We start from the raw sequence: 12,667 nt of genomic DNA on the forward strand, positions 1-12,667 counted from the left end.
CAGGGAGGGACTTCACGGGAAACAGAAACTCAGCAGCTGTGTGTGATAGCTGTGTTTGTTTCCCTCCCTCTGCGTTCTGCCAAGAGCTTCCAGCTTTATAATAAAACCCCCGGCAGCCTCCTCAGCGAGCCACAACACAGTCCATGGAGGGACGATGGAGCTGTGGACGCTTCTCCTGCTCCTCCACCTGGGTAAAACTAAAATGCTCCGCTCCCCGCCCTCCGAACGCCACGACTCGTCGCTGCATTTCTTTTTTTTTTTTTCTTTTTTTTTAACACCTTTTACAATCAGATTTGTGCATTTTGGTGTTGTAAATCTGCAGGAAGTCTCCCTTTTTAATTTGCAGGTTTAGTTGCAGATTTTATAACGGGAAGTTGTGATTGTTCTGCAGCGCCGTGCGTCTCCCTCCCGGCGCCCTCCAACGCCTCCATCTCCTCCTTCAACATGGAGCACACGCTGAGCTTCCTGCCGGGACCCCGGACGCCCTCCGACGCCCGCTTCGCGGTGGAGGTCCTCCGCTCCAGGTACCGGATCCTCGGAGGTTTTTCTCTCTCTGGCCTTACAGGAAGCTCCTTGCTGAGATCTTGGATCGTTGAGGTTTGGTTTCATCCTCAATGTCTTCGATTTGGCTCTCGGTTCATGTGTCGACTCACGGGTTTGGTTCAATTGTTACATTTTCCACCTAAAAAGCTCAGCCAGCACGTGGTTTGTTTTGCACATTGTAAATGAGGAGGTTTTTGTTGTTGATGAAGCTGTTTTTTGTTTTGCAAAGAGCTTCTGTTGACTTTTAGCAAAATTGAAAATTCGCGCAAATATGGCAATATGGAATATGCATTAATATTTTGATATTTCTTTAGTTTAGTTTTGTTTTACAGCTGTGTTCTCAGTTTTGTTTAGTTTTGTCTTGAAAACAGCAACTGGCTGCGACCTCAAAGGTCAGCACTGCCCAGGTCAAAGTTCATCCACACCACATGCTCATGTTAATGTTTTGGGTCTGAGGCTGATGGGATTGTCGTTAGTTCTGCAGTTCTCTCACTGAAAATCAACCTGTTGGTGGCGCTGATAGGACGGACAGGTCGCTATGGATACCTGTGGCAAATTTTAAATCGTAATTTACCGTCAATCCAAGCCGACAGCCAATAATCAATCATCAGGATTTGGATCAACATCCTTGATGTCACTGAATTGCATGACGATCCAATCAAAAGAGTCGTTGGAGATGTTTCGGTCCCAAAGTTGTTGACAGCTAGTTCATAAGTTTCATGTTTCATTTTGGTCCCTGAAGTGTCTCTGAGTCAGCACTTCCCTTTCTGAGTAATAGAGCACTTGAAACCATCTTCATAATCAATGTAAGTTTCCTTTTTACTCGGCTGTAAATGATTTATTGTTATTGACATGTGACTCTTGCCTGCGTTTGGTTGGTTGTTTTTTTTTCAATTTGGAGGAGGAGCTCGTGGAGGCCGGTTGTGTCGTGTTCGGAGCTGACGGCCGGACAGACGTGTAACCTCACCAAGGCCTTCAAGGACCCGTTCGACCACTACCAAGCCCGCGTCCAGGCCGCCGTGCCGGGCCAGAAGTCTGGTTGGACCGTAACCGGGCTGTTCCAGCCGCTGTCCGACAGTGAGACGCCGGCTTTACTCACATGACTCAAAAGTTTCAAATGTTCCTCACAGAGGGGTCAATTATTTATTATTAAATCCCATTTTTCAGTACTCGCCGGTCGTGTATAACAATAATTTATAATAATGTATGGAAGGATTAATCCAGTGATTCATGTTTTTGTTTTTTTCCCCACAGGTCCCAAAGTGCTATTTTTATTTGATTTTTAGCCGGAGGGTTTTTTAACAACAATACATGAAGTAATCATTTTAAAATATCATTTTTTGTTATTTGGTCAGTTTGTGTTCTTACGATTTTATTTTTATTCCGATGAAAAAAGTTTCAGCTATTTATCTATTTAGCAAACAATTTTGAACCGTTTTCCATCAACTATAGCTGCTTCTATCATTTAACCTTCACTTCAGCTGATTTTTTTTTTTTAGATGACAATTTAATCTGTTACTTTCATCTATTTATTACTTTTACTTAATTCAACCAAATCCATTCCATTAACTTTCATTCTCGCATCTTTGCTTCATTGATTTATTCTGAAACTAATCTCTTCCCACGTTGACTTGAGATTTGATTTGTTCCCACAGCCGTGTTGGGACCTCCCGACGTGTCCGTGTCCGGCTGCGGGAACTGTTTGGTCCTGACGCTCCGACTTCCTGCCGTCAAGACGTTCCAGCAGAACCCGCAGCTGAAAGACCTCTACAGAGAATTAATCTTCAACGTGCGGAGAACCAGGGACGGAGCGCAAGTACGTGTCCGGCTGAAAGATCGAGAACTGTTTGGGGATTTTGGTTTTGGTTTTGCAGTCCAGTAAAAACTCTTTCATTCACGGTATTTCCTGCAGGGAGCTGAAACATACCTCATAATAAATCATTTCACGATGGATTTTTAGACAAAAAGGTGACATTAAAAAAGGGTAAAACATAAATAATTGCACTAAACCAGTGCAGCGTTGATATCATGTGATATTAACAGCAGACGGACGCAGCGGAGCATTTAGTTGGCGGAGACCAAAAACAGAGCAAAAAGTAGCGGGAATATTGAAGTTAATTCGTGTGGTGGACGTAACAGGCTTCATATTAATATAGTCTTTTTGAAGCTTGTTTTTTAATGAATGTTTTATTATTTCCAGATGGACCTCCAGAAAACGAATAAGAAGGAGTGACTTTAGCTAACAACACCGAGATAACTGCTGGAGACATTTTATTAGGGCCCGAGCACCGATGGTGTGAAATCCCTATTGTTATCCAAGGAATTATTATTCTTTTCGTTCCTTATTTTTCTCCGCAAAGAACTGCATTTTTGGAGGCTTTATCATATTCAAGAACTCATGAAAGTTGGTACACGAATGTCTCCCGGCAACGGGTTTTTTTATTTTAGTGGCCCCGACCCGCCGGCTCCCCAATGTGCACCGTGCAAGGGCCTGCATATCACTACTTGCAGTTTTAATTGACTTTGTATTTGGTGAGAGATGTTGAATGATAGTCTATGGAGCCGGAGGCTTTTTGGAGCCAACGTCTAGTGGCACTCAGTGGTATTGCAGCTTAAGACACTTCTGCTTCGGCTTCCTTTTGAGATACAAGTCTCGCTTTTATTCTCCACACCATAAAATATGAGTTTTGTTTTCCACAGAGGCCTTTTGCAGCAAACAGGGACACGTAGCGGTCTGCCTTGAAGATTACAAGAGTTTTGACAGTAATAGGGTCCGTGTTCTGTGTTTCTACTGTTTTTTTTAAAACTGAAAAACCACAGCGGTGCAGTAATCTGAGCTGTTTATCCTCCCTACGATAGGTTAACCTGATAAGATATCGTGAAACCACATCTGCATGTTTTATCTGAAGTCGTGTGCGTTTAGATGATCTGAAACAGCAGCGTGGAATACGGAGAAATCACAGCACGGCCTGCAACTCTCAGAGGAATTCACATTGTTGAGCAGAACACACGAGCTGAGAGGCGTTCGAGTTCCCTCAGGCAGCTGGTGTTTTTTTTCTCTGACTGTGGTTTTAGTCTTCCTGTCTGCGACTTGTCTTCAAGGAAACACTCGGCCTCGATGAGAAAAACAAAAACAAAAACCTAAACTCTGTTTTTTTTTTACATCAGAACCGACAGTCGATGCTAAACTTCTGATATTTAAACGTCAAGCTGTCAGAGTTTACTCCCTGTTTCCTGTTCGTGTTCAAAACTTTATTTTCTTCAGCATGTTTTACTAAACTAAAACTAGAAATCTGAAGAGTTAACCCGACAGACATCAGTGATTCGTGTTCATTTCCTGTTTTGATGACCTGCCTGTCGGCAGCCCTTTATGGGAAAAACAACACTGAACCAGGAAAATAACGAGCATCACTATGTTTTTTTCTACTGAAACAGTTTCTCTGGAATTACAAGGAATGTAATTAAAGCAAATGGTGAGCTGGAGTCAGACAGAAAAGAGCGCCACATTTTGAGTGTAAAGACCAAATAACATTTGCGACTTTCATCTTGAAATGTCGACTTTTGTTTCTCAAACTTTCCATTTTAATCTGAAAATTCTAAACAGAAAAAGTTCTTTCTCTTACTTTGTGGCCGAAAGAAAACGAACAGCAGCATTTTTACAAATTGTATTTTTCATTTACATGTCATAAAAAGTGTATTAAAACGAGTACCGAGAACTTCTGGCGGAGGCTGTTGTTGTTTCTGTATTCTGAGAAAACTGGTTTTGCTTTTACGGTTACGTTTTTTTTTTTAAGACAGACACTTTCTCTCTCCGCAACATCCTGAACGCGCAAACCCGACCTCGTCTCGGGTCACGTGTGGGAGGTGTTTACCTGGAAATAAAAAACCGTCGCTTGGTATCTCTGCCTGTGTTTTCAGTTCTCGCTGAGTCTGCCTTACAAGGAGGAGACGGTGATCACGTACCTGCAGTCCGGCGTGGAGTACTGCGTGACCGTCTCCGTCAAGTCGCTCTTCAGCTCCAAAGCCGTCTCCAGTGCGCCCCGCTGCGCCCTCACCAGCCCTCCTCCGGCCCAAAGCTCGCGTACGTCACTGCCGTTTGCACCGTCACAGCATCCCACCGCGCCGAATACAAAATAGTTATGTTGTTGGTTAATATTCACAGTGCACGTGGTCTTCGGCCTGATAGGCGCCTTCTCCGTGCTGGCGCTGCTCTTCACGGTGCTGGTCGTCCACGGCGGTCAGCTGAGCTTCGACTCGCTCCGGCGGCGCTTTCCCGGATCTCTGGTAACACATCCGGCTGCTGCGCCCTGAAAAATTGACTGTTCATCATCAGCTGTAAAGTTTTCTCCAAAAAAAAAAAAAAAGAAATACTTCACCTGCTCGTAGTGTCTCCGATGCCTTTGCTGCTTGTTTTCGTAGAGATTATTCCTGTTAATTCTTGTTAAAAAAAAGGAGTTTTTGCTGTCGAAGGTTTTTATCCTTTTAAAAGCTTTTTTTTTTTTTTTTTTTTTTTTTTTTGTACTTGTTAAAAAGACATTTTTTCCTTCCCGCTGTCGGACATATCTTCATTTTTAAAGCGATTTTGTCCTTCCAGCTGTCATCCGTTTTATTCCTTTTAAAAGAGAGTTTTTCACTCTAGCTGCTGGAGCTTTTATTCCTGTTAAAAAGGGAAATGTCCTTTCCTGCTGGTTTTATTAATGCTAAAAGGGAGTTTTTCCTTCCAGCTGTCCGATGTTTTAATCCTGTTTAAAGCTAGTTTTTCTTTTTCATTCCCATCATTTCTGTTAAAACCAGCTGTTGAAGGTTTTTATTCCTTTTAAATGGAAGTTTTTCCTTCCAGCTGTTGAAGGTTTTTATTCCTGTTAAAAGGGAGTTTTTCCTTCCAGCTCTAAATTGAATTGACTCGTATCCACCGCCCTGCTTGCCTGAAATACTCACCAGATATAAATGTGCTAAAATTAGTCCCTGACACATGAACTGTTTTCTCCGATTAGAGTAAAAACTCTTATTGTAGGAACTTTTCTGTCTGATCCTTTGCAGTTATCGGAGGCTCCTAAACAGCCCTAATGAGACTTGAAGACGAGTTACTATTATCGGCGAGCTTGTTTGAGTCTGGCTCTCTTATCTGCAGTCGTACTTCCTCCTCCGAGGCCTGAACTGTGGGAGTGCGCCGCCCGACCTCTCGGGTTACGGCTCGGCCTCTCAGCTGCTTGACAACGACTCCTCCAACTGTCTGAGAGGAAGCTCAGACGGACCGGACGGAGGCCGGACGACCGCAGGAGCTTGTTTGGATGCGTCTGATTCGACCGACGGGTTCTGAGAGTTCTCGTCGAAACTTGGCATTTACGAGGAGAAAAATATGACCTTTGACCCCACTGAACACCAAGATATCACAGCACCTGATTATGTGTTCCCATTGTTATAAAACTGGAAAGCTTTTCACAATTATTTTCTTAATAAAAAAAACAGAATAAATTAACAGACATCTTGGAGATTTATTATCATGAATAGATCATCATTTCTTATTCAAATTTACTTTATTTAAATATTTTCACTACATTTATTTAATCTCAGATTGAGATTTTACAAACATCAGTTATTACATATTTGAAGCATTGTTACAGTTTTAAAGGCGCAAATCTGTACGATTTTGAGCACCGTCTTGCAATACCACTTTGTACGTTAGGGGGCGGTAGTGAGTCCCTCGCGTCCAGTATAGCGTTTCAGCAGTTGTTAGATTTTGCATACTCTTGCCTGCCAATATTTACCAGTTGTCTTTTTTATGTTCTAATAAATGATTTCAAAGTTAAATTGAATCGACTCAAGTTGTTGTTTGACTAAAAAAAAAAAAAAAAAGTGGCAGTTACATTACAGCTGTTTCGGTTTGGAATTGTCCAAACAAATGTCCAATATGTAATTAATGACGAGATTATTTATATTATTACAGAGCAGATCCACCATAGGTCTGTCCTCCTGTATGGTTAATTTCTAGTAGCGAAAACGAACCACAGACAGTTAAACAAAAAAAAAGCCAAAACAAAACGGGGGCGCACACACACACACACACACACACAAACACACACAGACACATAAATCAATGATGGAATTAATTTACCCGTATAATATGAGTGTAGGTGTGATTGTTGGACATTTAAAGGCAGACTGCGACTCTTGGATTCCTTGAAACGCGCACGTTCTTCTGCGCAAGAGAAGTTTCGTTTCCGCGTACTTCCCCGCCTTCTGTCACTGAACGCTACCAGGAAACAAACACACACACACACTCTCACACACTCTGCCGGACTACATGACAGTGAACGGATAACATGCCCGCTGCTGTTTGTGTCTTTGTCCTCGTGTTTTCATCTCTGTGCGGGTCCACAGGTAAAAAAAAAAAAAAAAAAAAGAGGAGAAGAAAAAAGTCGCTTTTTTCTGTTTGTTTTTTAATCGATCCGCTGATTTACAGCGTGTGTGTGTGTGTGTGTGTGCGTGCGCGGATCATTAACTGTCCTACCTGGATAAAACACTGCAGGCGAGAACTTCAGGCCGCTGTTAGTTTAATAATATTTACAAGTAGATGAATTGAAGGATATTTCAACACCTTTCAACTGAATTTATTTTATGTGAATTTAAAAACAGGTGTTTTTGTGGCTTGAAAGGTGATCAGCTGACTAAATATGCATCCGGGGAACCAGAAGCTTTTCTTTTAATCAAAAGGAATAAGAGGTGTGAACTTTGAACCCCCTGGACTGAGGTAGTAAAAACAACAACGGCAGTAGTAGTTATGTAAACTGACTGTGTACTTTGGATCTGTGCAGCGGTGTCGGGACTCCTCAGCGGACCCTCCAATGTCCGCCTGACCTCCTACAACATGAACCTGGTGCTGAGGTGGGACCGACCCGAGGGGGGGGGGCGACGGCCTGACCTACACCACCGAGTACAGGTGAGTCCATGCGGTTTATTCGTCAATAGAATCATAAGTTAGACTAAAAAAATGTCAGAAAAGTAATGAAAAATGACAACACAAACCAACAGATTATTCACATTTAAAGAGCTGGAAACAGATGGTTAAGAAACAAAGGATTTGATTGATAAAAAAAAAAAAAAAAAAAAAAAAAAAAAAAATTCCAGTTAATTGCTGGTTTCCAGCCAGCAGTGCCGGTTATTTATTTAAAAAATCTCCCAGTGTTTCACGTTTGAAGTTGTCTGACCTCACTCAGAGATTCACTCGGTCCTTTCCAGCTGGTTTAACGCTGCTTTGCGTATGAATAGGTGATAATGTGCTTCATTATTTGTGTGGTTCCGCTTCTCCGGTAAAGAACATTTTACTTCCTGTTAAAATAAATGATTAGAGAGCAGAGCTTTGGGTTTCTGTTAATCAGATGCCGCCGTGACATTCGAGACTTTTCTTGTTATGAATCTTCTCTTGTGACATAAAAAACGTGACTGAGTCATGATAAAAGACAAACAAAAGGTTGGTCTACTTCTGCAGGAATGTAGAAGGTGTTGTTCGTTGTGACCTACTTATAGAGAACTATCATCTATCTTAGGTTTTTCATCCTATGTTGGATTGTTTTGGTTTTTGCTGGACAGTGTTGTTTTTGAGGTCGTTCTTTCTCGGGACAAATCTCCAAGGACGCAATCGAGGGAATTCCTTCACAATTGGCGGAAACGCTTAGACGTACTGACTAGATTTTGGGGGTCAAAGGTCAAAGTCATCGTGACCTTTCGACCCCTTTCGTCCAATCGCGTTAGAGGAAATTCAAATTTGACACGAGGGTTCTTTCGGACTCGAGGAAGATGTGATTGGTTGACCGCACCTCCGTCTATATACTTGCACTTAGTTGCGTTTTGCGTGACTTTAAACGGAGTTGTGTCGTCTCAAATCACCGTTAACGCCAACACATCTGCAGCTTTGTTTGGTTATTTTACCCCCAAAAATGTACAGTGGTACTTAGTGAAACATTTTGAACAGTTTGAAAATACTTTACTGTCTGCTACGTGGCCACGATGGCGACTGTTGGAAAAACCAAAACAGCAAAATATAAAAAAAAAATTAAAAAAAGGAGTCTAAAAGTCCCCCGCCCAAAAAAACAGTAAATGAAGATGAATGCTAATGCTGCTCTGCTGGAAGTTTAAATAGTTTGATAACATATGAGCCATAAAAAAACAGTATGAGTATAATAATGTGTTAAGGTGGTCGTAACATGTTTTCAATGCATATTCACAAAAAATAGACCAAATGTCAGAGGATAATTTGGATTAATTAAAAAGTAATTTAAAAAAAAGAGTATTGACACACGGAAACACACTTTAAAACACACACACTGTCTCTCTTGGTGTTTCTCCCCACAGTCGAACTATCGAGGGTTTTTTTCTTCTTTTTTTTTTGTGTGTATTTTGTTGTCCCAAACACTTAAAACTGAAGATGTGTGATGTCAGAAGTGCGTGTTTGTTGTCTCAGGAGTTCAGTCACGGAGTACCGACCCGGCTGCGTGAACACCTCCGGCCTCCAGTGTGACTTCACCTCCTTCAACGTCACCGTGTACGGGAGGTATTCGGGCCGAGTTCGGGCGCAGCTCGGAGCCAAGAGCTCCTCCTGGGTGCAGAGCAACGAGATCACCTTGGACAAAGACAGTGAGTGAAAACAAAAAAAAAACTCTTCGTATTCAGTCTGAAACTCGGCACACGTGTCGTTTTTTTATTACCGGGGAAAAAAAACATTTGAATACATTGTTTAATGGATGGATTTAGAATATTTTGTGGAAGTTATTCTGATGAACTTTTGCTCTATTAAAAGTTAATGCAAAAACAACAACAAAAGTTCATAGTACACGATCTGATTAGCACCCAGCTAACAGATATTTACAGATTCAATAATATATATATATATATATATATATAAAATATAACTCTGGATTTACAGAAGTCCTCACGGAGCCGTGCAATTTCCATAATTAAACTCTGAGCTCTACTTTCCTACTTTCCTTTGCTGCTTTATCTACAAGCGGTTTGTCAGCTTTTACCTCCCGTTTCATGCGTATATGTTCTTCTCTCCTCGTCTTCCTCCTCAGGCGTCATCGGTCCGCCCGGCGTGTCTCTCCTCTCCAACAAGGCGACTCTGGAAGTGAGCATTATAGATCCGCAGTTCATGATCTCGCCGCTGAGGCACATGTACAGCGTGGCCACCTACAACATCACGTACTGGAAGGACGACCAGAGAGAAAAGGTCGGTCCCCCCCCCCCTGCGGACGTCTGTGGGAGGATTGTGGGAGTTGGAGTTTGTTGGACCAACTTCTTTTCTCTGCTGCTTTCCTTGCAGACCAGAAGCATCGGCAACCTCCAACAGAACCGGGTGGTCCTGAACGACCTGGAGCCCTGGAGCAAGTACTGCATCCAGGTCATAATCCTCACGGACAGGAACGTCAACCCCAGCGAGCCCAGTGCCATCGTCTGTGAGAGCACCACCAATGGTAGGCATCTTTACCGGCGAGTCAGCAAATCCTGAATCCGCCTAAAAGGATTTGATGTGCCAGTGCCGAAAATCAGTCATCGGTCAGCCATCCAAAATTATGTCAGAATATAAAAGATTAATTGTACTGCCAGCAAACCTCACTCACTCCTCAGAGACAGTTTGATCATGGAGTTTTAATGGTTTCTGAAGAAACTTTCTGGAACTGACCTTCATGTCTCAGAGCCAGTTCAGATCGTAGACTGAATATAAAAGTGTTCGTAGCTTCCGGGTCTGAAAAATGGTTCTGATGCAGAAGTTTCTTAAACTGCAATGTCACCGAGTGCTACTAGAGGTCGGCTCCAAAAAGCCTCCGGTTCCATAGACTCCTATTCAACTTCTCTCTTCAAATACAAGGTCAATAAAATGTCTCCAGCAGTTATCTCGGTGTTGTTAGTTAAAGTCACTCCTTCTTATTAGTTTTCTGGAGGTCCATATAAAAATAATCCCTCATTCATTAGAAAATAGGATTCAAAAAGACCTGTTTTTGGGGGTGTGTCTGTTTGATTGACAGGCCTGTGGTGCAGTCATGTTACAGCTATCGGTGGGGGGGATGTAGTATCGTCAGGTTTCCAATCAGATCAGTCAGATCCACCGCTGGCTCCTCCCCCCACATTATCCAAATATGGTTAATTCCTGCTCCAAACTGCTCCGAACTATCAAAGATGGTGACGGCTGAAATACTGAACTGAACTTGACGTGTAATGTCACTCTCGCTTTAGATTTGTGACGAGATGATTTAATTCCCGAGTCTACAACATCCTGAAAGCTGCCAGTTTTTTTTGTAAAAAACCACAGCAGCGACTACAATATATAGAAAATATTCATTTTTGTGTAACAAAAATAATCATAATAATACTAATCATAAATTGTTATTTTTATATAGCGCTTTTCAAGATACTCAAAGACACCTTACAGGTTAAATTGATCAAAACAACACAATAAAAAGTATAAATCACTCAAAAAAAATCACGTCAAAATCCGCTAATAACAGTAAAAACCATATGAGTCAGACATTAACTGTATTAACTGTAATATCAGCTTGTGTTTGTTTATATTCCATTTTTGTGGTCATATTTGCCTGTTGCTGCCTGCAGCTTCGATGTTGTCTGTGTACGAAGCTGGACAAAAATATTTACAGGATTTCACGTGTGAGTTTGACGGCGAGTCACACAGGATTTAAAGCCGTTGTCTATCTGGTTGTTTTGCAGAAGAAGAAGCTCCGTGGGTGGCGGCCGTGGTGGCGTTCGTCGTCATGGTGACGGCGCTGGTCGTGGTGGTGCTCGCCGTGGTGTACTGGAGGAAAATCTACCAGTTTCTCTGTCCCAAAGATACGCTGCCGGAGTACCTCAAAGATGTGTGTGTTGTTGTTGTTGTGTTTTTTATTTATGTGTCTGCACTGATTTTAGTGCACGAGGTTGTTTGTAATGACTGATTCACCCCCCCTCCCCCTCCCACTCCCACGCCCCCTCCCACTCCCCCCACCTCCACAGACGATGCTGGTGCCACTCAACTCGACCATTTACCTGGCCATGCGGGACTCGCACCCAGTCGAGGAGGTCTACCACCCTGTCAGCATCGTTGCTGTGGAGGAAAGGCTCCCTCTGGAGGCAGCAGGGAGCAGCTGCAGCGAGTAGCCCGAAGTCACGGTGGAGGAGAGGTGGAAGGTGGAGGAGGAAAAGGGCTGCAGGCTGCAGTCAGGTGGGACTCGTTAGAGATCACCGGCTGGGGCAACTTTTAAAGACTCTGACGTGGTCAGTTCTCGCTTGACCTTTGAGTTTTAAGGCGACGAATCCCACATTATTCCTGGAGGCAGGTGTGGAGCTGCAGAGACGAGCCGGTAGAGGATGGAGGCCTCATCCAGGTGGCGTATTTATGAGCTCTACGGTCGCAGCAGAAGACTGTAATTAACTGAAGGAGCACGGCACGGCGCACCGCGCCGCTCGCCGCCCACTCTGATAGTGATACTGTGAAAATACGGCTGCGGACCTGTGTGCGATCGGTGCATTGTGAGAAGCAGACATGGATTAACGTGCCCCCGTTGTGGCATTTTGAAGGTTTTTCTCAATGAAAGTAAATGGAGGAATCGGTAGTGATAGAAGCTCAGACTGGACGTGTGTCAGTCAGCAAACAAACACGAAGTATTTATGTTTTTACTCAGTCAAGCTTAAATAAAGTTTTGCTATGAGTTGGTGTGTTCATGTTGGGTTCATTTGGTTTTACTGTGTCACACTTTCATGTAAATAATGAGGAAGTTTGAAGGATTTTGGAAAACATTTAAAAATGTTCTGACGCGTAAACCGGAGAAGAAATATTCCAGAGTTGATCAATCGAACTGCAGCTGATCAGACGTATTGATCGTGTTTCCTCCTCTGTAGGAAAGGTTTGATTTCCTTGAGTTTCATCTTCCCGTTGAAGCAGCGTTCAGATTAAACTCTCTCAACAGGATGCATAAAGTAAAAAAATTATAAATAATAACCCTACAAACAGCAGGTTCCCGCTATTTCCTGGAATTTCTGGAATATCCTGGAGTTATAAAACATCTCTTCCAGGCATTAAAATCAGGGGGTTGGATCATTTTTTTCCCTGGAAAAACATGGTGTTTAGTTTAAATGT

The 12,667-nt window shown here is 42.7% G+C and overlaps 2 protein-coding genes across 4 annotated transcripts; both read left to right on the plus strand.

Annotated features, from left to right (window-relative positions):
• The first annotated feature begins 32 nt into the window (after positions 1-32).
• LOC138201176 (interferon alpha/beta receptor 2-like) lies at positions 33-6,354 on the plus strand. 3 transcript variants are annotated; one of them, XM_069154408.1, is made up of 7 exons: positions 33-191; positions 392-524; positions 1,445-1,620; positions 2,199-2,359; positions 4,462-4,624; positions 4,706-4,827; positions 5,675-6,354. In XM_069154408.1, the coding sequence occupies exons 1-7, from the start codon at positions 155-157 to the stop codon at positions 5,861-5,863; spliced, it is 981 nt and encodes a 326-aa protein (XP_069010509.1). In that variant the 5' UTR covers positions 33-154; the 3' UTR covers positions 5,864-6,354. The 3 variants fall into 3 exon arrangements, with proteins under 3 accessions (XP_069010509.1, XP_069010510.1, XP_069010511.1); XM_069154409.1 differs by having other exon boundaries at positions 1,448-1,620; XM_069154410.1 differs by having other exon boundaries at positions 5,584-5,767.
• A 470-nt stretch (positions 6,355-6,824) lies between these two features.
• crfb4 (cytokine receptor family member b4) lies at positions 6,825-12,239 on the plus strand. The gene is given in 8 exon segments (XM_069154413.1): positions 6,825-6,924; positions 7,359-7,444; positions 7,446-7,483; positions 9,005-9,177; positions 9,615-9,769; positions 9,863-10,013; positions 11,263-11,408; positions 11,545-12,239. Coding segments are annotated over 8 exon segments (951 nt in total). The 5' UTR covers positions 6,825-6,866; the 3' UTR covers positions 11,689-12,239.
• Positions 12,240-12,667: the final 428 nt, after the last annotated feature.

This window comes from Embiotoca jacksoni, unplaced genomic scaffold, assembly GCF_022577435.1.
Source record: "Embiotoca jacksoni isolate LCO1_2020_lvr unplaced genomic scaffold, fEmbJac1.0.p SCAF_2, whole genome shotgun sequence".
NCBI lineage: Eukaryota > Metazoa > Chordata > Actinopteri > Embiotocidae > Embiotoca > Embiotoca jacksoni.

Bases quoted from the DNA above. Each gene is read 5' to 3' on its own strand.
- LOC138201176 (XM_069154408.1), top strand. From the start codon at position 155: ATGGAGCTGTGGACGCTTCTCCTGCTCCTCCACCTGG. The intron at 1,621-2,198 runs GTGAGACGCCGG...TTGTTCCCACAG, and splicing joins GTTCCAGCCGCTGTCCGACA to CCGTGTTGGGACCTCCCGAC. The intron at 4,625-4,705 runs GTACGTCACTGC...TAATATTCACAG, and splicing joins TCCTCCGGCCCAAAGCTCGC to TGCACGTGGTCTTCGGCCTG.